Genomic DNA, 27,214 nt, shown 5'->3' with positions numbered 1-27,214 from the left:
TAATGTCTGAAATGAAAATATTGTATAATGCTTATATCCACATCCAACCACACACATTTACTCTGGAGCATTCTATCCTGCAACTTGGATGGGCTAATTCTAACAATGCTCCACATTCACACTAATGCAATGCCATTCATTTTCAAAGGAGTTACACCAGAGTATGCACGTTGATAACGGAGCCACAGAAGTTTAACAGCCATGCCCTGCTGTCAAACTCTTGTCACATGGTTGATCATGTAACATGGATGAGGGCAAAGCAGGTTAAACAAATGCTTTTGCTGTTATTGAGCTGAATTCCCATAAGAGCTCCAGTCATAAGATGCAGCACGTGATATTATTTGGTCCCTATATGGAGGAACAGAACTGCTGAGATAAAGGAAGCTTGGTTGGTAATTTTAAAAAAATGGTGATTAGCAGTACTGTCTCGGGGCAAATAGGCTATAAAAGAGAAGAAAATATAATTAAATAATGTACCAGACCCTGCCCTTCAATGGATGTATAGCAGAACTGATCCACAGTATTAGAAAAATGGCCTCACAGGGTGCTGTACAACATTAGGTCTGTTAGGTGTGCAAATATCTACACTTGATTTACAAGATAAACCCAGAGATTTCAAATAGGAAACCACAATGTCAAAAAACATTCTGATCTGTCGTGGTCTTCCTAAATTCTCTGCAACAGAAGATCTGCTCTATTATTCTTCTGCAGTCAAAAAAACAAGTGAAAGTTAAGGGCAGGCATTTTCTAATGGGTGCCTTGCGTCTAACAAGGGTTGCCTGGAATCTAACAAGGTTGAGAACCACTATCCTAAAACCTAACAAAGGAATAGCAGAAAATACAAAAAAGTTGTCTCTGATTTGCTGTTCAACAAATTCAAAGGACAATATATGAACTGTTATGTGGAGATCTGCTCAAAGATTGGCAGGACCTTGTTCCCCAAGGAGCTAGTTAGGAGAAGGTCATTTACAAGGAATGAAGCAAAATGAATCTATGTTTGGCTCAGGACTGACATTATCAAGTAAAGCAATATATTTCACGCTTTCTGTTTTAAGAGACATTCTCTGGTTTAAAGCCAAAAACTAAGTTGTCAGAGCTTTTAACCTTTTAAAGGCTGGGCACAACTCATTAACAGATTGTGTCAAATGAATGCATCTTTTGTATTAGGAGGAATTTTTAAACAGTGTTTATTTTAAACACGATATAGATTTTTTTAATACATTCTATTGTCTTTCAAGACCAGTTTCTTGAACAATAACTTTATTTCATTTTTCATATACTTTATTTAATTTTAACTTTATTCACTCTCTTATTAAAGCAGGCACAACACTTGCATGCTATATGAATACAAGTAAAGCATGGAAGTAGCTTATCGTTTTAATTGACTGTGTATTTGGCAGCATGTTTCAGTCAATTGCATTTTTAACTGTCATATGAAACCGCCAAAAAAAGTTAACTGTAAAATACAAGTTAGTATGCTGCAATAATTTGTTCTTTTAGCATGCTTACAGCATGACTACATTTTGTTTTTAACTAGTTCGCTAATGTAGTTATAAAGTCTACTGTATACAGCACAAACATTTTGTTCTGGGGGGTTTAAGCATTTTTTTTCTGGTGGTGTGTCACAGCTGAGGAACTATGTACTTGGAACTATTTACCCCAGAACTTTCAATGAGATTAGTCAACATATGTTAGCATATGTCAACACATGACTAAAAATCCAATTCATACCACCACAGGAGAGCCTGCCTTTTCTTCTATACATTGGAGGAGGGGGGAAGTACTAGTTCCAATACTTGGAACACATTCCAAGTTGATACAAGTTTCTATCATGGGCATTTATGGTATTGTACAAGCTACAAGCATTTCAAAAAGCTCTCTCTCTTCAGACCAGTGCTTGAGATTATCTAAACAGACGTGACCATCTACCAAATCCTGGGTGTCTTAAATTGCAGCAACTTAGGATGCAGGAACACAGAAAGGGACAGAACACTTTCTGGACATTGTGGATAGGCCTGCTCTGTCCCATGTGATGAATCTGCTCATATTCTATAATTTAAAAAATATCTGAATAGAATGGAAAGGTTTTGGATACAGTACATTTAACTGAGTGAAAACAATACAAACCCAGCAAGTTAATGGCACTGCTGCATGTTCTGTGCATGATTTGATGGGAAAAGCATGCAAGAAACACATTTCTTATTAAAAAGTGCCCAGTGCAGATAGATCCCAGTTACCTGCTGCATCCGGAGAGATTCCAGCTCTCTCTCCAGGCGAGTTCGGAGCCGGTGTTCCAGCTGCTCCCGTTTCTCACAAGCTGCCTGCAGCTGCACCAAGGCCTGCTGCATCTTCTCCACCTTCTCCACATAAACTTGCTTCTTTTTCAGCTGAAGCAAAGGAAAGGAAAAGAATGGATCATAAGTCATGTGCTGAAAATAAGTGACTTTTTCTATTGCACACATCACAAGTGTCACAAGTAATGCTCTGCTGGAAACTGAAATTCCAATCAAGGCTTTGGGCTAATGCAAAACTTTCCACACCTGCTCTCCACTCTTCCTCTTTCTCTCCTTGTCAGTCCTACTTAGGCTCTAGCCAGGTGCTATATGTCTTCCCTACCCCACTGTTATAATAGCTGACCATTCACCATCACTACTGAAGGTATCTTCACAATCTCCTTCAGAGGTAGGAAAGGTGCTGAGGCATGGAGAAAGTTAAGTAACTAGGCCTAATGTCATATTAAGAGCCAAGAATTGAAGTTGGTCAAAAAAATTCAAATTTGCAGTTTTCGGATGAGCTTCAGCAGGAATGGAACCAAAAATTCCTTCCAGTCCTGTTCTATAATGATAGGAGCAAATGACATTATAAAGATGTTAAGGTCTTGTGCTCTCTCCATGCTTCAGCCAAGAACTCCTCCCCTTGTAGCTGCTGTGTGGGGTTCTGCGCACAGTCTGTTGGGCCAGCGAGACCGAGAAATTTCCATTCTCTGCTTAACTCTTGCATTCTCCACCAAGAATCAAGCTAGCAAACTGAAAATTTGATCACTAATACACACTGAAAACTACCACGCTGGTAGACTCGTTGGTAAAGCTACGTTTTGCAATATGGCAGTCGCAGTGATCCAAGAGAGCATGAATCAGAATAAACTCTACTAAATCATGCAAAGGGAAGTGGGGAGAGTATTACATCTAATTTGGTTGATTCTTTATAGATTTTTTTTTTTTTTAAAGCATGTCCTGGCATGTGCAAGTCAGATGAAATCACTGGGTGTCTCACTTGGTAAAGGGTGCTGTTCTACCACTCGGGTCTGCAACAAGTACGCACATGTAACAAGGCAGCTCAGCCAATGAGATCTGTAGAAGAGCAAGTAAATGAGCAATTGCCACTGTATTGAAAAGATACAAAATGGCCATACTGTATGCAAGGGAAGTGGCAAATAAAAATGTTAAGCAGAGATGTGGAATATATCCAACAGTGCATTTGACAGAAGCAGCAAGGTGATGATTTAGGTTGCATATAATATTCCCATGGATTTCAAACCAAACCAATCCGTGACAAACATCTTGAGAGTGCTTTGCAGAAATAGGAGCCAGAAGGAGCTGAATCGCCAGTAGAAAAGCCAAGTACAAAAATGAGCTATTTTCTGTGAGGACAGAAGAACAAACTTCTTAAGAAGAGAAGTTTAGAAACCTGGAGAGGCTTTTTGTACTGCTAATGCTCCACTTCACATCAAAGACAACCCCACTAGGCAAAGCTATTTGGAAAGCTCTTTCAAAAACATTTGTGTCATACCTTGTTTGGATCAACTGAGGAAAATCTACTTACCAAAGCTTTTCTGAAGTCCTGTAAATGACCTGAAAGATCTGCTGAAAGACTGTCTTGGGCTCTGTAATACTGCTGACAAGACAACAAAGTCTGCAGGCTACCCTGCTCTAAATATTTTAGCAATGTCATTTTCTTTACAAACACTTTTGGGGCTATGGGAGAGGTGTCTGTAAGCAAAGTCCATTCTAACAGAGCATGTGCACTTAGAGACTGCAAACTTCAAAACACCGAGTCAGACAGTGGTAACAGAGAAATTACAATACCTGTATACATAAGAAAAACATTGGGAATGATTGCTGCTGCTTCCAAGCACATGGCTGGCACGATGCATTTGCTCAATACAGCCCGTAATATGTGGAGAAAAGCAGTTTTACATAATAGGCTTGTAGTAAAATGAGCCTTTACTGTCTACTCTACTCACAAGGCCCAGTTTTGTCAATGCCTCCAGGAAAACAGGATAATGCCTGCAATACCCCTTTCGCTGGCAATGACAAGATGGAGCAACTGGTTTGAAGGTGTCCACTGTTATGGGCCAGCCACCTCAAGGGTTAAGTGGAAATTTTGAAGAACATGAGCAAAGTTGTAGATTCACAGTGACCATTAGAAATATATGTAGATATTGCAAGAGTGGAAGCATTTGCTCCAAGAAGTGTTGGCTTCTACCACTCGTGAAAAGCAGAAATCAGAGATCATAACAAGACAAATGATTTGGCTGACTGTGTAGGCCTTCAAGAGTCATGCTGTGATATGGTTTGGCTTTTTCTCAGAGCAGCCATGTTTTATATACATTAAGAAACCATGTTCCAACATGTTGGCCTTTTACAGTGGTCTACAGTAAATTTTAGTGTGCTTCAATCCATACAAATGTCACAACACCATGTTAAAACATACTTGTGGCTTAATTCTGTCTAAAGTGCTTGAGTATAGTAACGGTTGTAGCACAGAGTAGGCCTCCTGCACAGCTACACACATGAATGCCAAAGGAAAAAATACATGAACACAATGGTTGTTAGCTCAGCTTCAACTGTGAATGCAGGGCAGAGGCCCTGGAGAAGTCAGAACACAATGTGCAGAGAAGCCCCTACTGCAAGCACAGGTTTCCTTGATTTTTTTTTTTTCCCCCTCCCACAGTTCCCTCAACAAAATCTCATCACATGCTCCTCAGGACTTTTTGATTTCCAAGTCCATCTTGTCTAAGCCATAACAGAGAGACCAGGTGAGCTCCAGACCAGTGCCATAGCAAGGGGGGTGAGCTGGGCGACTGTCCCGGGTGCCGAAATGAAGAGACGTCAACAGGCGCTGTCCAGCCAAGACGGGGCATGGGATGGAGCTGTGAACAGCTCATTCTGGGGGGAGCAGGCACAGGGGAAGGGCAACTCCCACTCCTGCATGCACTCCCGGGCAAGCCGGGGGGGGGTGCCCCCCGGATCTGTGCATGGGGTGAGGGAGGGCTGCCACTGCAGGCTTTGCCCCAGGCACCAAACTTTGTTGCTACAGCACTGCTCCAGACACTGAACCAGAAAGCAGCATCAGCAGACGCTTCTTCTGGCAAGGTGATGCAGTGTGGCTGTCAGATGGGGTTTCCCCCGGGACAGTAATTGTGCTACACAGGCTTCAGGAATGGGTGAGTAATCCAAGCACAGAGCTCCCAGCTAGGGCAGGTGGCTACTTCTACCTCTTGATTGCCCATGATTTGGAACCATCTTGGATCACGAGCAGCAAGGACCTTTTTAATGCAATGTTACATGAAAGATGCTATGGAGGGCACTGATAGATCTCCAGCAGAGTGCATTATGTACAGTTTAGATTTGGCCCTAGATCCTCACAGTAAGGTGAATAGTGGTATATCAATTTTACAGATAACAGGGGCTCAAATAAGTTCTGTGACAACACAAAGGTCTCACGCAGTGAATCAGCAGAATGGCCACAGCCAGAATCCCAGAGTTTCTGGTTCTGGTCCATTGTTTTTTGCATTGGAGTTAAGCTCCTTGTAAAAATTCAGGGAACGGTGTAATAAAGTGCCTGGCAAAATGAAAAGGAAAGCAATTTGAGCGTTACGCTATATAAATTAAATCAGTAATAATCAGGATCTCTCCTCCTAATTATTGTAAGAAAATGAATGAGAGGTCTTGGGGCTACTAAAAGACATCCTAGATCTCTAATATTTTCTAAAGCCACAGGTAAAATTACTTAACGAAATCAGCTGATCACCTGCTAAAAGGAAAAATAAGGTGGCTAGCAAACACTTACTAGTTCAATAATTAATAAATCTGAGAATGCCTGTGGATTACATTGTTTTTTTGGCGGAGTGGTTTTTTGTGGGGTTTCTTTTTTTTTTGGCCTACAGTCAACACATACCAAGAGCCCAGCCAAAGAAAGAATTAGGACACAAATTTGGCTGAGACATTCACTTTGGAAAGTGCTCCCAACAGCCAAACCTGCAGGTGAAATTTTGCAATACAAGTGTGGTTGCCTAACGTTAGCACTGCCTGCACATGTTTCACTGATGCACCAAACCCAACGTACAGGCATGGCTTGTTCAGTGGATTTTCATCACGACACATTTTTTTTCTTTTAAAAAAATCTTCATTTAACCTTTCCATGTCAAATATGGATTACTAATATAAGAAAATAAGATTGTTTTGAAAGAGCTTAGCTACAGAGGGAACTCAGAAACTCTTCAAATCCACCTTTGTGCAACTAAATCGAAGATGTTAGGTACATTTTTAAAGCTCCTTACATACTCTTGAACAAAACTTGAGCCCTCTAATGTACCATATTGTCTCTTAGACTGACTGAGTACAGTAATTTTATGCTGTATTCACAGTGAAGAGCTCTTCTTCCATCTCCAACTACTTAACTTCTATGAATATCAACCCGGAGCAGTGAGCTGTGAACCAGAACTTCCCCACAGAAGTTTCACTGCCGATTTCTAGTTCTGTTTTGTCTTTCAGATGGATCTGTCCTCCACATAAAAAGGGCTGGGAAGATTGCAGCCAAGCACATAGGGATCTTATTAATATAAACTGAGAATGTTTCTCTGGGACTGGAATTAGAAACAGCATTTCTTGAATACTGCCAGCATGCTGCAGGCAAACAAAAGGGAAAATGAGAGAGAGCAGCGTCCTAAGGCTTGTTCTTCATTGTCCCTAATTGTACCTAACCCCCACTCTTTCCCCCCCAGCACAAGACAAAAAAACTTGGCTTGCTTTATGTTACTATGGCCATCGTAACATCTGCCAGTCGAAGATGGCAGCAGCTCACGATGGACTCTTTTCCTCTGCAACTGGCCTTTCAATCAGGAAGTGTTCTGCCAAGCAGCTCTCTCCAGCTCTTAGGAAGATGCCAAGACCAGGATCTTTTCTCCTTTTCTCCCTTCCACCAAGATCTGGAAAATCTGGTAACTAAGTAGCTATGACTTCAGACTCGTAACATCTGCAAATCTAAAAAAGAACCAGCAGGAAGAACTAGACATTTAATGTGCGCTTTCCTACCACCAATGCAGGCCTCTGCCTCACAAACCCAAGTAATCTGTCATACCAAAATTGTACCCACAGCCAACAAAATATTTTACCCCTCAGAAGCTAATTCTAACCAATTAGGGATACTCTGGTGGGTTCTTTTATTGTGGCATGAATTTATTCAGCACAAAAGCAAATGCCCATCTTTGTTCTTAGCAGACTCTTTTGATGATGATCTAGTGATGTTTCTAGTGGCAATTTTTTTTTAAGGAACCTGAATTAAACTGGATAATCTTATGCCCATTTTACTTACAGTAACCAACCTTTCCTGGGGAGGGGAATGCAAGGCATTCTGTCAATAAATACAGCAGCTTTTTTAAACCAGAAGATAACAAAGTGCTTCAGCAGCACTGCTTACAGGTCAGGAAAGCTGGCTGTATTGCAGAGTCGCCGCAGAACCACGTTTTGTGGAGACACTGTTTTCTGTAGCACACCACACAGTTCTAACTATGTGTAGGCTTGTAACCATACAAATCCTTTTTATTTCACTGCCACGTTGCTTTGAAAAAATCATCCCCAGATACCTGATTTTAATCCCGTCAGATGTTTTAACTGTAGCAGCAGTGTCTAATTTAACCATTTAAGTGTAGCTGTCTTCCCATCCCCCACTTCCTCTGGAAGGAACTGCAAAATAACCCTCTGCTCCTTATTTTTCTTGTTCAAGTGCTGCTGCAAAACTTCCCACGTGTCCTTATGGGACTTGCTCGTTAATGGGCGTACAGAACACACACAATTTTAAAAGTCAACCAATTAAGTGTTTTCCCTAAAATTCCTGGGTCTCCTGATCCAAGGAGAGTTTCTCATTTCTTCTCTTTTACTAACAAGACTATTCCTGCAGACTTCTGGGAGGTTTCAGTGCAATAAAGAGCATGCTGGGCTACGCTGTTCCAGAAAATCCTGAAGAATAATCTGTTTCTGAGTTAGAAGGTTTTATTGCTTGGAAATGCCCATGCATTGAAATCCCTGAACTAAAAGGCTCTCAGCAGAGGGAAACGGATCCATCTCTTTAAATATACAGAAATGAAATTAAAACAAATATATGCACCGAACTGCGGCAAGCAGGAACTAGCCCTTCATGCTCTTCACAGGGAAGCATGCTTAAATACCCACTTCCCAGGGAGCGGAGAATTCGTTAGCAATGCCAGTCACCAGGCCACCTGCTTTTACCACAGAGAGCATTTGATCCAACATGCAGTCCAAAAGCACTGAAAAACAATGCGTCGCCCTCATAACACAGAAAGCTGGATCGTACAGCTACTCCCCAAAAGAGAGTAAGAAGAAAAAATTCCAAGAGCCACATGAATATCATTCCCCTGTTTTATTCAGACTCACTCTCTTTGAGCCCAAATTCCCTGTAATTAGATTAGCACAGGTCTGGAGCACCAGGGGTAGTGAAGGAAGAATGCTTTCAAAGGAACCAAAGAGGGTCTATGTATATGATACCAGGAACAGTGGCATGCAGGGCAGAGGCACTTTCATTGTGCAGGTCCTTAGATACCAGGAGAGCACTGGGGATACAGAGTCATTTTGGGAATCCTGGAATTAGCCTCCATAGAGAGGAAAAGTTCCTCTCCTGTGAAGAAAAGCACAACTCTCAGAGGAGGTGCACAGCAAGGAATGATAGAAAATTAGGGCTGGAAGGGACCTCAGGAGGTCACATCTAGTTCAACCCCTGCTCAGAGTAGGACCATCCCCAACTAGATCATCCCAGCCAAAGCAATGTCTACCCAGGTCTTAATCTCCAAGGATGGAGATTCCACCACCTCCCTGGGTAACCTGTTCCAGTGTTTTATTGCCGTCCTCGTGAGAATTTTTCCTTGTATCCAACCGAAATTTCCCTTGCTGCAACTTGAAGGAGTTGGATAAGGACTTCCTGAATAACTTGCAATGATTCAGAAATGCTCCCAGGCTTGGGAAAAACCCAGCCATTACCCTCTTGATTCTGAATTATGCTATTACAGCATATTTGTAACGCCTGTCAACATCTGCTTCCCTCCCACCACCATTTTGATGTCTTCAAAGTGTTTTTTGTTTTTAAATCTCTCCTGCATGTGTTAATTCTCTCCGAGTTTCTCCTACAGCTGAATCAGTTCAGATGAAGCTGAAAATGTGCTTCTCTCCAGGAATCTGCTTGCTATTGCCCAAATGTACTAAGAAGAGAGCTGGCACAATTAATCCACCTCTCCCTCTTGGAATATATTCCTGCAGGATTCCTGTGAACCGCAGCTCGACTGCATTCTGTTTCAGCGAGGCCACTGGCAAGAGCTCAAGTGCAGGTTGAAGTGATTTGATGATGCTGTCCTGCTAAGGAGTAGACCCTGAGCAAGAGTGCCAAAAATATTTTTGAAAAAATATTTCTGAAAAAATCTAGTTGGTCTAATAAAAGATATCACCTCTACCACAAGTAGATTCCTTTTGCCTCTGACAGCTACAACCTGGATACGTGACACTATGTGGTCTCTCCATCTGTACTTAAAATAAGTTTACAGTCCTCAAAACCACCTCTGGAAAATTACTAACAGGTAGACACACAGCAATAAAAACAGAGAATAAAAAATAATCTGCATTTCCTATTAAAAGGGCTCTCTGTTTTCTAAGACATCCTTGAGATGACATAGAATAAACAGTAGATGCCAGCTGTATTCAGTTCATGTAAAGTATGTGCATGTTTATGTGCATATTTTATATGTATATAAAGAGAAACTTATCTACCCCACTTTCTCTCTATACATGCCTAAAATGTGCACATAGACATTATTAAAGAGGAACAGGCTAAATAGTCCACTAAAACAACATTTGTTATGATGCTGGTTTAATGATTATTGTGAAACTGTACTGAGAATGACACCTATTATTGAGACCTAAAAAGAAACTATTGATTTGATTAACAAGTAGCACACAATAAGCCAGCCTGTGCTAATACTGCCACATTCGCACTTCAGTAATACCTTTGTATCTTAAAGAGCTTTAAAGCACGCAGTCTAGTACAACTTGAATGAAATGAGCAAATCCTACACCCAGATGTGAACAGGATATACCAGGTTAATTTAAGAAGTTCCTTGCCGTCGCACAGCAAGTCGGTGGCAGCAGTAGAATCCAGGAGTTCCAACTAGTGTAGCAAACTGTCTCCTCCCCTGGTCCTGATGTGCTGGGGGAAAAAAGTCTTGTGATCCCATACAGCACAGCGATGGTTAACATTTTCCCTCAGCAGTCTCTATCAGGCATTCAAGCAAAAGGAAAAAAAAAAAAAACAACTTAAGCTAACTGGTATATGCTGGCTATTTTATGACCGGCCTGTTCTTCTCCGCATTTGGTATCTTAAATGTCAGCACAAAACACTTGCCCTTTTTCCAGCAAGATTCAATGCCCAACACAACTTGATCACTTTGAACCAACATCAAGCAAGAAACTCCACTAGCCTGGAGTCTGGCATTAATGCCAGCCACGTCCTTAACATGAAGTACATTTTCCCCTTAAGACTGTCATGGCCACAGAAAAACACTGAAGTTCTTTGAGTGATTTCACAAAGCTTTACTCATTTCCACCTCTTCCATTTCCTCCTTCTATTCAACACTTCTGCAAACTAGCTCCCATTTGGACACCTAAACGAAGTGGGCAGACATTTTAAGTGGTCAGCACAGAGCAGCGTGCTGACAACTTAACAGCAGCTAGGATCCTTTGAAAATCCTTCTTTACAAAACTGCTGGTCATCTTATAAAACTTATTAAGAGACTCCATGAAATCAATGAGGTCTGCTTACATAGATAGCATGATATGGCCCTAAATGTACATGAAAATACAAGCATTTATATTTTTCCCTTTATTAAAAATTAATCCTTACCTACCAGTGAAAGAAGGGACTTCCAAACACCTAACCTAAATGCACAATAGAAAGGTGAAGCTCCGTATTTCCTTTAATAACAAATATTGTTCTCATCATGCCCTCAGCCATTTGTGCATTTACGAATGAAAGCACGACTGACAGCTGTCCCTGCATCTCACAGCTGGAAGTGCAGGACCAATACTGGCTCAGTTAATGTGCGATGAGGGAGAGCTGCAGTTAATACTGTTTATTAAGGTCCTCTTTCAAGGTCCTAGCAAGGCCCCTCTGGCAGAGGGAGAATACTAAAAAAACTTCCTATCTGAAGTGAAAAAGGCAAAAATGGAATTAAACATTCTTGGGGGAGAAGGCTATCGTGAAGAAGTAGAAATAAGAAATCTCATACAGCATATGCAGACATATACCAAGTGGATGTAGACACATTCGCTTTCAATTTCCTTTTAAATACCCACAATCATGCCCTTACTTCAGAAATGACTTCAGCACTTCCTAAACTTTACTTTCAATAGTAGCTTATATTCTAAACCAGTGGTGCTCAACCCTGATGGCCAGATAAGTAGCATGGGACCAGTCCACAGACTGGATCAGGCCCCCACCTACCTAGCTTGGGCCCCAGTGCCCCATGTTACCTTCACGCAGCCCCATAGGATTGGGCCCTGGCATCCCATGCTACCACCTCCCCACATATAAAACAGGTGACAAATAAAGAGAGACTAGAAGGCTTACATAAGGCAGTAGGCTAGTAGCAGAATGAAACCAATAAATCTGATTCTAAGGCAAAATTTTAAATTCCATCCCAACAGTACAATTTCTAGCCCTCATCTAAACTGGAATAAAGGGTATCTGAAAAGGTTTGATGGAGATTAGGCAGGATGAGAATCTGCTGAGCAGGAAGCCCAAAAGGAAGAAGAAAAACTGAAAAACCCACACGACAGGATGCAACGACTGAAACATGCCATCCCTCAGGCCTTGAACCACTGCCTCTGCCAAATGTTAGTATAACCAACCCCACCCTCTTTTGAAGCACTAACTTGGAAATTCCTGACCATTATGCAGACTGGCTATTTGGGTGAAGCACACGGGAATAAAAGAAATCATTGACAAATTGCTCAGATAACTTGGACACTGGATACCATTAAATCATAGCCTGACATTTAGAGTTCTCCTTAAACTGTACTCTGGGCACTGAACAGTTTCCTGTGCCTTCTTTCAGAAAGTTATTGAAAGGGGAGAGAAAAGATTTGAGCAGCTTTCCTGGTCTGATGCCGAGGCAACAAATGGTTTCAGGATCCTAAGTGCTTCCCTGAAAAGTGATTTCTGAGACCTACAAAAATGAGTGGCTTTTTCTCTCCCATTCCCTCCCCCACACCTTCAAAAAGAGCAGACTCCTAGAAGGCTCATGTCTACTTTCTCACTGAGAAGCTTCCATATTTATCTACAACAGGAAGGGTGGCACTTCCTGTAGACCTGGGACTACAGGCAAAAGATGGAGTAAAAGCCACCACAAACCCTCAGGCAGTCAGGACTATATTTTTTCATACAAAATGGTGGGGGTCCATTGTGTATATTTAAAAGAATCATTATGTGTATATCCTGGATTGTGTTTTTTAAAGGACACTAGGCAAATACTTTGAGATGGCAGCATCCCCTGAGCATACACAAAAGGGCTCTTTTGCAATACAGCATGTCCATGTTTATGGGTTACTGTCTCTAGGTGTTTGGAAGTTACAGTAAGGGAGGCAGTAGCAGAAGCTCAATTAGGGGCTCAAGCTTGCAAGGTGCTGAACTTGATGGCCCTGGTCCAGGAACCTTTGAGTATATGAGCCATCTTGTGGACATCTAGGCGACTATTTGCATGCTAAAACCAAAGCATGCACTGGATTTTTAAAGGTATTTAGGTGACTAAGCCTTTGGACTGGTGCCAGAGCACTCTGCACCTTGCAGGTTCAAGCTTACTGAATAGGTTCAGACCCAAACTGTATCACTGCTCTCATAAATCAGCTCGTCTCCTTCTGTCTCCTGAATGTAAGCAAAGTGTAATTCACACCTGGCATTAGAGGCTGCAGCCCTGATACTGCTGGATTGCCAGCTTCACTCAGGGTTGGATTTGGTCCATGATTCTTAACAGCTTCTCATCCCTCCACCCTGCCAAGCCTCACAGAGTCACCACTCTTCCCATCTCTTTGAGAGTCCACCTCTCTGGCCCTTTGAGCAACAAAACCAAGTCTCTCTCGCTTCTGAGCTGAACACAATTCTAGGAGAAGTTCAGCTATTTCTTTTCCATTCATGCGAAGTTTGCACTCTCTCCTCCAGAACAGGTATAGCATATGTGTTGCTGCAGTAGGGCCAGCTTTCCTCACCGTGCCCCACAGACTGACTTCAACCCTATCACGGAGCAGCACCCTCTCTGTCAGAGGGGAGTTCATAATCCACAGCCCTGTTCCTCTCTATTTCTAAGACTTAAATCCCTTTGTCTCCAAAGGACTCCTCACCTGTTGATCTCTGTCCTCCTCTCCTCCCACACTCTCTGGAGCTTGCCAAAGCCCCTCATCAGACAGGTCACCAATTCGTTGAGCTATGATGGAGAGAAAGTGTACAAGGCGGAAAATAAAAGGTGGGGGGACTCTGCGGAACCTACTCAAAAAATGGAGGGAGGATATCCTACAGGAGCAATTAGAGAAACAGAAGAAACAGGAAAGCAGAAAGTCACAAAAGCCAAAGGAGGGCAAGATTTCTAGAAGAACAGGGTCAATGGATGGAAGACAGCTTGCTAGGCCTCGGAGGATAAAATGCATGCTTTGCCTTTGGCCAGAAAGAGGTGATAAGAAATTCTGGTTAATGTGGCTTCAGTAGAGTGTAAGGAGTCAAAAATTGGACTGGACCAGATCATGGATGGAGCTGGGGGGAGGAACTCCAGACTGAGATGAAAGGGAGATGGCCAGAAAGACATGAGGGGACAAAAGGGGGAGAATTTTAAGATGGGACAAACTGAATCACATTTACAGAGAGGGGGGAGAGAGGAATGGGCATGAGCAAGATCCAAGGATGGGATGGAATCGCTGAGTAAGTGCAGAAGTCACAGGACACCAGGTAAGTAACTTCTGCACTTCAGATAGATGAAGAGAAGGAAGCAAAGGCAAGTGGAGGGGAGGGACAGATTCATATCTTCTTCTATCAATTTTGTTTCTTGGAAGAAACTGGTAAGACTCTACACAGAATCTTAGAGGCCCAAGAGTGAGCAAAAGCAGTAAAAACACTGGGACTGAGGACGTCGTATTACTTTAATGTCAGAGTAGCAGAACTGTTTAGTGAGGAAAATGACCAAACTGAACAAGAAGAGACTATTCTGTAGTGGAGAAAGCCAGCTTGGTCACAGGATTTTCACCAGAGAGACTCCACAATACAAGAGGAGGGCAGAGGCAACGGATGTTGGAGGTGGGAAATGGAATCAGTGAGGGGAAGGGGTGGGCAGAAGGAAGAAGGATGGATGCTATGGCAATCAGCATATAGAGGTGAAAGTCAAAGAGACAGGCTATGAACAAGGCAGGTCCCATGCTAAGCAGGGAAAAGGCAGGTCCCCGTCCCTGTCCTTCTCCCTGGCAAGAGGAGGAGAAGAGCAGCCAGGCTCTGACCCAGCCCATATGAATGAGGAAAAAAGTTATTGTAGAGCTACATTACTCACAACATAGCTTTGACAGAACTCTTGGCAATGTGTGAGCTGAATTCACTTGCTATTATTTATAAGACTGAGTCCAGATCTGAATTTCTGCCAAATTCAGGGGATAACTGGATCTGGGACTTCAGCTCAAACCTGTTTTAACAGATGATGAAGACAAGAGGCAAATGCAGTGAGGCTGCCCAAAGAATGACGAACGCTTTTCCAAGCAAATATAAACTTGCAGCTTATCTGAACACCTTTTGAACCAGTGTAACTAACCAATGCAATGCAATTTAATGCAGTGCAAATTAAACCTCTCAAAGACAGCATGTTTCTCACTCACTTTGCAAAGGGTGAACCACTGCCCATTCCCCTTCATTAATACATACACTGAGCTACGCTCAGACATACTCCCCCAGTGAGCTTACCTCTTCCTCCAGTTTCACCACCTTGGCCTGCGCGTTGTTTAGGGCCTGGTCTCGAATCTCAATGTGCCTCCGCTGATCCTCATTAGTGGAGCGTGCAGCAGCTAGTTCAATCTCCAGTTTTTCCTTCTCCCTCTGTGTTTCTTTATCTATATATATAAAAATAGAGTGGAAAACATGATGTGATCTCAAAACGAACACAGCCTTCTCTGACCAGACTCATATGAGTGGGACAGTCCCATAAATTCCACAGTAAAGAGGAGTTCCCAGGCCACTGCGTACCATTATCTGCATTCACAGGCAACCACTTGCCCAAAGGGAAGATGGGACCTTTGCTAATACCAGATGAATCTCTGGGAAGAAAGAGGGCAAAGAGAGCACTACAGACAGAGATGAAAAAGAGGGACTTTTCGGTAAATAGGTTCTGTTAGGTCAGAAGTGTCAAACTCACCCCATACCCTGGGCCTGATTCAGCCTGTGGCATGGGGTTGTTCAAGGATGCACAGGGGCAGTGATGGTAGCAGTTCCAGCTCAGACACGGGGCACATGGCCACAGCAGAGACAGCTCCAGATCCCACAATGCGCCTGTGCCAGAACCAGAACTGCTGCCCTTGTTGCATGCCCTGTGACACGGTGGCAGGGCTCACAGCTGAGGAGACAGGACAACAGCAGTGGTGATGGGTGGAGTGGATGGAAAGCCAGTAGGGCTGCACCGGCCTTTGCTCAGCCTCCTCCTGCCAATGTCTGCCTTTCTGTCGCAGACCACACCCCCAACTTCCCATAGCAGCAGGCAGGATAGAGTGGTTCCACAGGTTGGAACCAGCCCACAGGCCATACATTTGACACCCTTGAGTTAGGCTGTGTCCTACCTACGTAGCTAGATAGCTACTGGGACACAGTGCCTTGTACTTGTAGCTAACAGAATCAAAGTCAGAGAAAAGCTGATATCCTTAGAAGCTAGTAACACCCCAGGTTACTGAGTAGACAATAGTAAAGGTGCATCATGGAGCTGTCTGGTTTTATTGCAAGGCTTTGCTTTTCTGCTTTGCTTCCCCATGATAAGCCTGTTTTCAATAATGACAATGTAAAAACACAAATAACCCAACCAGTCCATGTCAGTTCAGCTACTGGTGGGTCAGCACCATTGTCATACAAGCACCATGCTGACTGGCCCCCTTTGCTGGCATTTTCTTCTGAGGCATGAGCAATAAAACTTTCTCTGCTGCCTCCAGGTAAAGCAGTGGACCTGTGCCATCAGTGCTTCAACTGTCCTGTACTCTGAGATCACAAGTCACCTCTCTCTCTCCAAAGCTTTGTACAAACCTACTCACTTGTACTGAAAACCCCCTTGTCAATTTTTTAAAGCCAACGCCTGATGCAGAAATTCAGTCCAGGTTCTATGCTGTGCCAAAGGCTGGACTAGATTATCTTAACTCCTTCTTAGTCCCCACATTCAGTAAGCAGTGTCTTACTGAATGTGTCTTGTCTTCATCATCTGTTAAAAAGCTAGCTTTCAGCTTTTTAACAGATAGAAACAAAAAAAGCTAATAGCTTTTTAAGTTTTTTAACAGAGAAAGAGAAAGCTATTAGCATATCAGTGTCTAAGTTAGACACTGATATGCTAATAGCTGGGCTATTTCTTGGCTGCTTAGCCCTCAATGCAGTGACTAACCAGACACAAGATCATGCTGCTAGCAATGGGGCAATACAATGGGAGCAATACTGTTACCTAAAGATGCCAGACTGTAATTTTGGACTTCAAGTTTCTATTTTTTTCCTCTCCTTAGGAAGGAAATGCTCTTTGACACAATTGAATGCATATTTTTTTCCTCAGACCTCTAGACAGATGGTTCATACCATTCCTGACTCTTTCACGTTGCAGCTTGAGCAGATCTGTTATGTTGGAAAATATCATGTCACACAATGGATGGTGTACAGGTTTAGCCATTACCAAGAAGGCCAGGAGCAAGTATAGATACATACATGCACACACGCTCAGTAGGCAGTGGAGGTCCTCAACATGGGGACAGTGGAGTTTAGAATAGATAAGGCTGAAACCATTCAGTACAACATGTCTGCTCCATTCAAGCTGCCACCCACAAAACACCTGGATTTTGTGAGTGTCTTAAAGCATTTCCATTCACAAAGCAACTACTTTTAGTAAAAATAAATGGGATAACATAAGGACAAGGAAAACCAGTGCGAACATGTAAGCAAGCCCACAAGCAAAGCTGGAATGCAGAGCAGACGTCCTCTGTGGAGTTGCTGCCATTCCCAGCAGTTCTTGCAAACCACTTGCAATGGTAGCATTAACTCATCTACTGAATACATAACTATGAAATACTCCCCAGAGCAATCTACACCCAGCACTGATGACACCAGAGAAACTGCATTCCAAAAACTTAATATCCCACGACAAAGGAATGAGGACAAGGAGTGGAAGGCCTGAAAAACAGGAACCAGCTCCTGGCTGCACAGAGGGGTTACATTGCCTTTCTTCTGCTGGGAAGAGCCAAGTGCAAAGCCCTAACAGCACATAGCAACTACAAACTCCGTTCTGCAAGAGGATTGAAACAGCCCAAACTGGTTGCAAAGGAAGAGGGGGAAGCTGGCCAGAGCAGCCAAGATGAAGACTGCCAACTCAGCATATCCCCAGATCAGCCTCTGTCAAGGGGGGAGACCTGACTGCACCTTTTAGAGCTGGCTTCTGCAGGCAGAAACCCTGAGGCACAGTAAGTGGTGGTATGGGCCTTTCCTACAGCATTGGGATCCAGTATTGCCACCTGGTATTAAACTACCTGCTTGTACAGGCCTGGAGGAGTGTGGTCTACAAACTCACATGTATGTGGCCAAATGCTGCTGCTGTAAAAGTTGATTAGTTTTGCTATTAACTTTGGTGAGAACTTCCATAAGCTGAGGTCATTGCTTGCACGAAGGGGCTCACTGAAAGCTTCTCACCCATGTGGTGCACTGCCCTGTCCCTCTATTTTAGGGTCTCTCTGCAACCTACATCTGAGGAACATGCATTTCTCTGTGGCAATTTTTCCCCCTCAATTTTATAGCATCATCTTTTATTTAATGGAGAATAGTGAGCTCTTTCAGAAGGGTGGAGTGCACTGAGCAATCAGGAGGAAGGTTGACTCACTGTCATACACCTCAAGATATTTCAGTACAGGGGAAAGGCAAAAATCACTTACCTGTAATTTTCGTTTGTCCTGTGGTGGATCCATTGCTTTGGACAGAAGTCATGACCCTTAAGTATCTCTGCCCAGACAGCTACACAGAGGACCCCATTTTTTAAAACTATTGAGACCTACCTACTGGCCTGTTCACTGAACCAAATGCATCAATGAGGGACTTCAGAAAAAACTGTGCCAATAAGAAGTAGAGAGGAAAGAGCTAAGGGGATCTAAAGCCCCCCTTTACTCAGCTCCTCCACAGCCTCCTCCACACTCTTGCTCAACTGTGAAAGACAGACACAAAGTGCCTCTTCAGGCCACAAAATAGATGCTGAGTTGCAGACTCAGTAGACGGTGGAAGTCCTTAAGGTCCTCCCCGCCTAGGGCTAAAGAAACCTACAGAAAAAGCAGCATACGAGCTGAAAGCAGGTGAATGGTGCTTGTTTTCCAATCTTTCCACTTGATATGTGTCATTCAATGAATTTTATTTACTGATAGAAGGAAAATCCTGAATTCAACCTCTTCTTCCACTAGCAGTTTCAGACTATCACCTCCTTACATGGCTCTCCTCACCACAACAGCTGAGCACAAGATAAGACAGGCTGATCTTCATGTGATGAAGTAAGCACTCTCCTTATGAAAGCATATGCTACGTATCTCCAACTGAGTTAGTCTACAAAGGTGCAAACGTACCCTACTTTCTGCCTGATTTCAGACTAATGCAGCTACCTACCTCTCTCTACGGTGCATGACAGTACTCCATTTTTACCTGAGTAAAAATGCACTTTACGGTGCATTTTACTAGCTAGACCACAGTGAACATCTGACTCACTCTGTGCAAAGAGTTGAGAGATGGTTTTCCGATTGTCTTCAGACCCCTCAAATTCCTTCTCTGCAAGCTGCTTGTTGGCCGTCTCCATACGCTCTGCAGAATTTTTTAAAGAGGAGAAACAACAAAGAATGAAAAGCTTTCAGGCAAACTTTCTGAACTTGCTTTGTAAGTTGCATCCACTGGGGACACTTGTAAAAACGAGTTCAGTGCTCAGCACTTTTAGTTCTAAATAATCAGAAGATTTGAAATCAGAGGGAAATGAAATTGCATGAAATTTGCAGATAGTATTATAATCAGAACGTTCAAAGCTCTTATAAAAACATTCTGGTGTATTCTAAAGGTATGAAACAAAAAACGGTATAGAAATTATTCCAAAAAAACAAAGTGTGAGAGGCAGCGGGTTTTTTAAAAATGTTTCTACAGATGTACTGAATCGCTCCGTTGAAGTCTATGAAAGGGAGATAATTTTCTGGGAAGCTTATACAAGAGGACTAGAGAAACCTACAGAAAATACCCGTTTTGTATGAATTCTAGAAGGCTTGTCTAAGCAATTAAGAGATTCTCCCTAAGGCTTCCATTAAATCTTAGGAACATAAGCTGGAAAATAAAAATCACTAATGTCTCTGATGCCTTATCTGACTTCAGAAAAATTAACTGCCCCAACTGCAGGTGTATATTTGTCTCGTTAGTTCTCTAACAGAAGATTCTATCAATCCATGAAAATTATTAACTAACTGCTGGTAATATCTGATTTAGTTTATTACAACCCTTACATGAAACCTTTTGCTTTAATATTGGGTACTGCGTGGTCTTAGACTGGAACTCAAAAGACTTCCCCTGTTAATACCTAGGGATTGCGGCTTTAAACAATTAGAGGCTGAAAGGACAGCAAAAGCAGAAGATATTCATGGGAATTGGAAGGTGTTTACAGAAAAAGCAGATTGAATTATTCTGATTGCATGCCCCTAAAAACACAGCTGGCTTTCTCTCTCTGTCATTTTAGACTCAAACCCCATTCAATGCCAGTCTCAATTTCCAGCCATTGCGCTACTGCAACTTTTTAGCTAGAAATAGATGCATTCTTCTCGGGGACCAGAACAAATTGCTACCTCCATTGATGAGTAGTGTTGAGAAACTGCACGAAGAGTGGATAGTCTGAGAGTCAGTGTGGAGGGGTTGCCGGATAGGAGATAAAAAGACCATGCAAAATGGGCAGTCAGTAAAGTGTTTTTCAATTATATTTTAAAATGTTTATTCACAGAGATGCACCAATATATTGGTTCATATATCAGCACCGATAAAAGGAAAATTGACATTACCAGTAATCGGCTTTTCTTGGCTACTGGTATCAGCCAAAAAAATCATTATAGGTGCACCCCTATTTATTAGCTATAACATGAGAAATAATTCTAATGTTATGCCCTAGTTTGGGCTTGGCTGGATTTTTTTCCCCCCACCTTTATAATTAGAGAGGCTGGAAATCAGATGCTGCAGCAATCAACCAAACCTCGCCTTTCTACAGTCCCAGCAATTTGCTGACAACCCTAGACAGCTGAGAATACCTGGTGCATCATGTCATGTTCTGTAAGTGTCAGCCAACACAAGCAAGTCCAGCAGCAAAACTCTCACCAGTCAAGTACAACATGAAGACATGAGGAAATGGTATGCATTTACCTCTCAGGTCCCTGTTGAAATCGTGAAGCCTACGGATTTCTCCTTCCAGCTTGTTTCGCATGGCCTTTTCCAAGGCATCCCGCTTAGAGGAGGACTTTTCTAGGTTTTTGTAGGCCTCTGAAACTTGCTGAATTTCTGTTTCCAGCTGCAGTGGAAATGGAAGCATGCGATTTAATCAGCAATAATGCCTGGCACTTAAGATATGTGTTTCTGTCTAGGTTCTCAAAGTGCTTTAATGAATAAATATTTTTCAGCCTCAAGTGAGGTAAAGCATGATTACATCCATATACCAAGGAGGTAAAACTGTGGCCAAAGTAAACTGCAATGTATCCCAGATCTCACAGAGCAAGGAATAAAGATTTAGAGCCCAGTCTTCCAAGGCCTGGCTCTAACCACTTTTCATTAGTGCAGGAAAATTGACTTACAAATAAAGCTGCGCCAAAAAGTACTAATATCAGGTTGTAACTTACTGATGAGATTCACTAGACTGCATTCATTTATGGGCTTAACAATCCAGAGCTGGCACTGAAAAAATGGAAGTATAGTCTAGAAAACTAAAAAGGGTTCAGTCTCATTAGGTCTTCAGTTTTCAGAATGATTTGTTAACAATAAATATGCTTTCCTCAGTCCGTCTACCTTGCATGGTAAAGCCTCCAGTTTGCTCTCTGAAGGAAAGAGCTAAACACCAGAGACAGAAAATAATTCACTTCCACTTAACCGAAGCTGGCTGTGTCTCATGTCACTGTGGCAGTAAGGATCTACCAAGAAGCAGACACCACCATTTCTATCTTTAGCAAGGAGTCAGCTGGGTAAGGGGACAGAGGGGAGTTCCTTTGTTATCAGGAAGCTGTCATGTATTTCACTAAATCACTTCCCTCATTGCAACCTTCCTAAAAATGAACAAACCGACCTGAACAGAAGTCACATAGGAAACAAACTGGTGGGCAGAAATACTCAAATGCAGAACAAAAAGCAAGAGCATTGTAACAGCTGGGAACTGCTAGGGCCCCACAGGCTGTTCAGGGGTCAAAGAACAGTTCAAAGCCTACAGACACCTAAACTACAGTCAGTGCTCAACTTCTCCCTTACAGCTCCAGGGTAAAGGTGATTCTCACTAGGTCTACGTTCTAATTGCTGGTGAACTCATTAGACAACAAGTCATTTCTGCGAGTCTTTCATGGCACAGCCAGATGCACGTCACTGGCAATACGTTGGGGGAACACAGAGGGTACGTGCCCCCCCTCCCAGATTTCTGCGCTGATGGTGGGGCACGGGGCTGCAGCCCAGCCAGAGCCAAGACCTGGCAGCAGCGGGGCCTGGTGCAACTTCTGCACTGACCAGAGGGAGGGGTGCAGGGTGGTAGCCCAGTTGGAGCTAGCACCCAGCAATAGCTCTGAGTTGTATCCCTCCCCACTGTCAACATTTATGCATCATCAGTGGTGCAAGTATTACTGACAATTCTAGAAAGAGTTATGAAAAAGTATGTGCCAGCTTGATGCCAAGTGTTGTTCACTCCGTTTAATGAAGCAAACAATCAGCTTCATACCACGGAGACAACTAGGATTATATTACTTGTGTTGCGTTTGGGGTTTCAGCTATACCCTGAAAACTTTGTATGTCCAGATTTCTTTTAGACACATGGGCACACCACAGGAAACTAGCTGTGCAAGTTTCTCTCACTGTCTAGTCAGCTAATTTTGAAGGGACCAACTCAGTTGCTGGCCTATGTGATCTTTAGAGCTCTCATGACCGCACTGTCTAAGCCTTTTCAATATAATAAGAACATCAAGCCTGCAGCTGTCTTGCAGTCCTGGTTCTAGCTGAGAAAACTGCCCAAACCACTAGCCTCTCCAAGGCAGCTGATGAGGCTGCCAATTGAAATGTGGCCAGTTGCCTACTTGAGAGTAGAACCGAGGCCACTTGCTCTTTACATACAGGCCAACAGACTGCTATCATGTGATGAAGCTGAAGACACCACTGACACAGGATGAAGAGCTCTAGAGCAGGTAACTAATCTTTTGAATTGGCTGCAGTCATTTGCTGGAGAGTGATTTTTAATTGCAGAGAAGACTTTCAGGGCCATGCAACACCTACCTTCTGTAACCTTGCTACCTTCTCATAGCACCCATCCAACTCCTGCCGTAAGGATCGGTTCTCCTCTGACAGGATCTCCACCATCTGCTGGGCCCTGGAAACAATGGCAAAAGGATCCACTTGCATCTGCTGATAAGGAGAAGGAATCTGCTGAGCTCTTGACATTAGTGAGTAGGAATCTCCTTGTTGCTGCTGCTGGCCTAGAATAGGTTGACATAGTCGATAAAGATCTCCCTGATGGACCTGATTTGACATGAATGGTGGCTGGGTCCGTGGTAGAAGGCCTGAGTCTCCCTGGTTTGAAGTAAGGGGTTGCTGATGCTGAGAAGGAGACAGTCTGGATGGTGGTGGAGACTGTAGTAAGGTCAAAGATCCCAAGGACGTTAAGGAGGAAGTTGGGCTGTGATGGTGAGGTGGCCTCTGCTGTAACTGCATCTGTACATCGGGGTTTAGCCTGTGAAATAGTAAGCACAAGCTCAGCTGAAGCACAGCAGATAATTACATATGAACCAAACAGTACAGTGAGGTGATGAATGCATGTACATATAGAGCGACTATTGATAGGATGTCCTGCATGCAAGCTTTTACATGCATTTTTTCGTATTTAAAATGTTTGCATAACAGACTCCAAAACTACTAAGCAGCTATGAGAAAAAGAACCTAAACTTAATGGTTCTTAAGTACATTTTATACAGAGGCAGTAAGAGAAACTCTGATACCCATTTCATCCACTGATCAAGAGGGATGACTGCAATTTACAATATATTAGCAAAGTATTAAAAATCAAATCTGTAAAACTGCAGGAGAAGAAACTATTTTCTAAATGTTCACTTTTCCCTGCTTTTGTAAGTAAATTGAATTAAGTTGAGGGCAGTTCAGAACGGACTGGGTCAGGCTGTACCTAAGGGCACTATTTCCACAGCAAAAGCCCTGCCGACAAAGAATATCCTTCTGAAATTCAGGATAGAGATTTAAATGAGTAAGCTAAAGTCTTGCTTATTGCTGTTGGCTGATATGTACCAAAATGCCAACTAAAGACCATCAGCCTTGCTCAAGGAAAGAGGTAAAAGGATGTGACAGACAACCTAAAAGTTAATATTAGAATACAGAACCAGAAGTCTTCTCAGCCCTGGATAATGGGCATCTTTATTGCTCCCAACACCCTAATATGTGAGCATAATTCACTGGTGAGAGTGTGCTGACAGATCTACCTCGGCACACAATCCATAGAGGATACCACAGCTGTGGGAACAGCTGGAGAACTCTAACTCAAGATGCAGCAGGTCAGGGTTTTAACTCTGGAGATTCTTGGTTCAGTTCCCGGTGTGCTGGACAAGATGGCTGTTATCACCAGCAGATCTACTGTCTGCTCACCCATGGAGGAGCGAATGTCAGAGCTTTGTTCTCCCATGGTCCTCACTTACTGGCATGTGGAAAAGCACTGGCAGCTGCACTCAGGACCATGCCCTGTCAGGGAGGAAAAATCTTCATAAGGTTATATTGATGTGTGTTATTGGAGAGGTAGGAGGGAATAAAAGGTGAGGAAACTGGAGGATTCCCTCCTCACATATGTGCAGAGTCCTCCTGAAATTACATGTGAAGTTCCAAGGACATATTCACAACCCAGGGCTCTTCCTAAATACAGACACTGGCCGTGGCACAAGTGCAGTCTATTTACTATTCTGTACAGTCTTCCAATTCTTCTGATGTAACTGAACCCTTAATTGCTGCGGCTCAAAAGCACAGCTGGACTGGATTTGCTATCTTCTGTCAGGTGTAGCTAGGCAGAAGACACCTGTTATGCTGCTGCCTGGCACTGCTGAAGGTATTGGAAACCTCAAGGGGAATGGTCACACCAGGCCCTGGAGCTGGCCTGAGCCTGCTGCACTGCAGAATTCACCAGGCCTGGTCTCAAACTGCAATCCAGCTGCAACGCTTCTTGACCACAGCCAGCGCTCCTGTGGACTAGACACTAAAGGGTTACGCGTAAAACTTATCAGAGGATGCATGAGTGCTCAGCATTGGCCTTCCTGTGCTGAATGGACTAACACATCAACTCTTCGTACTCATCCAAAAAGGAAACGTCTGTGTTAATCACATCTTGCTGGCAACATGTTTCAGAGGTCACACATTGTGGGCCTCTGCACAGGACTGACCGTCTCAGGGTTACACATCCTGTGCCTCTCCCGACAAACATTTACCACTCTATCCTTGCTCACACACGACTGGCTGCTTTTGTTACATGTCATTACTAGGACTGTGGGTCAGAAATCCACTAGTCTGGTTCTCAAGTTCCCTACACACAGGGCCAGAGACACCTCCCTGTCGCTTCAGCGAAGTACCAGTCTCTTTTATTCCACCCTCTAATGACTATGGTACTTACTCGTTGCCAGCCACATTATTGCAAGGAATGTGTTTCCCCAGGAGAGGTCAGATGCCACATGTGGTTCTCAGGGGTTGGTGGGAGAGAGGAGATGTGCAATTAATTTCCTCAGGAATGTGCAGGTCAGATGCAGTGTCTGGCTGTTTCTCTGCTGGGAGGGGACTCTTTTTTGCTTCTTTTCAAATCCGAGGTAAAGAGTGCTAGTGGCTTGCTCAAGGTCACTCGCTGAGTCAGTGGTTCAGTCAAGAGAGAAACTCTGGATCTTCCTATCATCCAGTCCTGTTCTCTATCCACTACAAAGAGGAGGAGGATGCAGCCCCTTGCGGTCATTTAAAATGAGTCCTGATACCTCACAGAAAACTGAAAATATGCCAAAGAGAAGCAAAAGCATGTTGCTGATGTAGATAACTTTCAGCTATGTCTATGAAGTTACCACGGCACATTAAGATCTAATTTTGCCGCTTTAGACTTCACCGGTTCCTGGACCTTAGTCCCCAGGTGACATCATACTCTTCTGTGTGATGTCATGGTGCTTTCCAAAGGAACGGTGCTGTGACAACCAACCTATGCTGACTGACAGAGGGAGCAGCCCTCGTGCTTACGAGGAAAGCCTTCCAGTTGTGAATGGACGCAGCACCGTCTGCCTGAGTCTGCAGACAGCCGGCAGCCAAACCGTAACTGTTGCACGCCACCTGCCTGCGTTTCAGCCTTGTGACTGGTTAACGCTGCACGCCTAATAGAGGTCATGGAAATGTCAACTCTGTTTACAATTTCAGTGCCATGTATTTGATTAGAAGCCTCTCGTTACTTTGCAGGGGGGAGCAAAGTTGGGGAAGAGTATTACCATTACCCCCCATGACCTGAAGCCCGAGGGCAGGCAAAACAAGCACCGAAAGCAGGCGAGTTCCCGAACAACAACAAGTTGCTGCGCAGGTCTTCACAATGAGTATAAATAATCTTTTAAAATCATTCTGGTCTTGTGCATTCAACCCATGGCCTGGAAGTTGGACACATTTGGTTGTACTACCTGCTCTGATGCAGGCTAGATGAATGACTTCAGTCAAGTCCCTAATTCTAAGTGCCTTGGATACCATTTGTAAAATAAAGGGGTGGAATACACCTGTCTTTAAATACTTCCATCATAATCTAATTGTGACAGCTAGCCATAACATTTCCAAACCTTACTGGAGCTTTGAAACCTCTATATGGAAAACACCATATACAAGTTCAAAGTGGTATTCAGTGTTGCCAAGTCTCACAATTTTACCTTACAATATTTGGTGTTTTCCTTGGACTCCAGTTCTTGGATTCCTCAGATTATGTCAGAATCACAGTTCCACTTTTAAAAAAGGATGCAAGTCTCCTATTCCTTCTAATTATGGAAACACGCTTGAGAATCAGACCTGAGTGAACTCTAGAGGCTTAGAAACCAGAAAAGAAACACCATGGAACTCAATGGATGAGGTTTCACAATGTCAATTTCACAGTGTTAAAGCTGAATTCTTGATGTTTTTGAAGCCCAAATTGTTGTTTGACATTTCAGAGCCATCCGTACTTTTATTAATAGCATACAAGAGAAACATCCCTGTAAAAAGACTACAGCTATCCACATAGCTTTGCAGTGTTAAAACTAGTTATTATAAAAGATTTATTATAATCATTATATAATTATTACAGTAATAAGACTAGCATTGCTTCACACAACCACCCACTATGTTCTAGGTGCAATCCAAACATTCAAAAAGGTGCTCACAATCTATGTAAAATTTTATATATATATATATA

General features: G+C 43.1%; 1 protein-coding gene across 5 annotated transcripts in view; it reads right to left on the bottom strand.

The window, feature by feature from the left end:
• AMOT (angiomotin) overlaps positions 1-27,214 on the bottom strand; it is a 96,571-nt gene that overhangs the window by 12,954 nt on the left and 56,403 nt on the right. For 4 of the 5 annotated variants that reach the window (XM_019521516.1, XM_019521515.1, XM_019521514.1 and 1 more), the window contains 5 exons: positions 23,047-23,500; positions 20,953-21,097; positions 19,279-19,371; positions 15,271-15,416; positions 2,238-2,387 (listed from right to left, as the gene is read on the bottom strand). In XM_019521516.1, the coding sequence (XP_019377061.1) occupies positions 2,238-2,387; positions 15,271-15,416; positions 19,279-19,371; positions 20,953-21,097; positions 23,047-23,500 (988 nt within the window). Of the gene's footprint in view, positions 1-2,237; positions 2,388-15,270; positions 15,417-19,278; positions 19,372-20,952; positions 21,098-23,046; positions 23,501-25,429; positions 25,591-27,214 lie in introns of those variants that run through there. The other variant, XM_019521517.1, reaches the window with a different exon arrangement.

The sequence above is a fragment of the Gavialis gangeticus genome, unplaced genomic scaffold (assembly GCF_001723915.1).
Source record: "Gavialis gangeticus isolate Ggan-Ray unplaced genomic scaffold, GavGan_comp1, whole genome shotgun sequence".
Lineage (NCBI taxonomy): Eukaryota > Metazoa > Chordata > Crocodylia > Gavialidae > Gavialis > Gavialis gangeticus.
The sequence above is the reverse complement of the archived record's forward strand: the minus strand, read 5'-3'. Positions and strand labels throughout refer to the sequence as shown.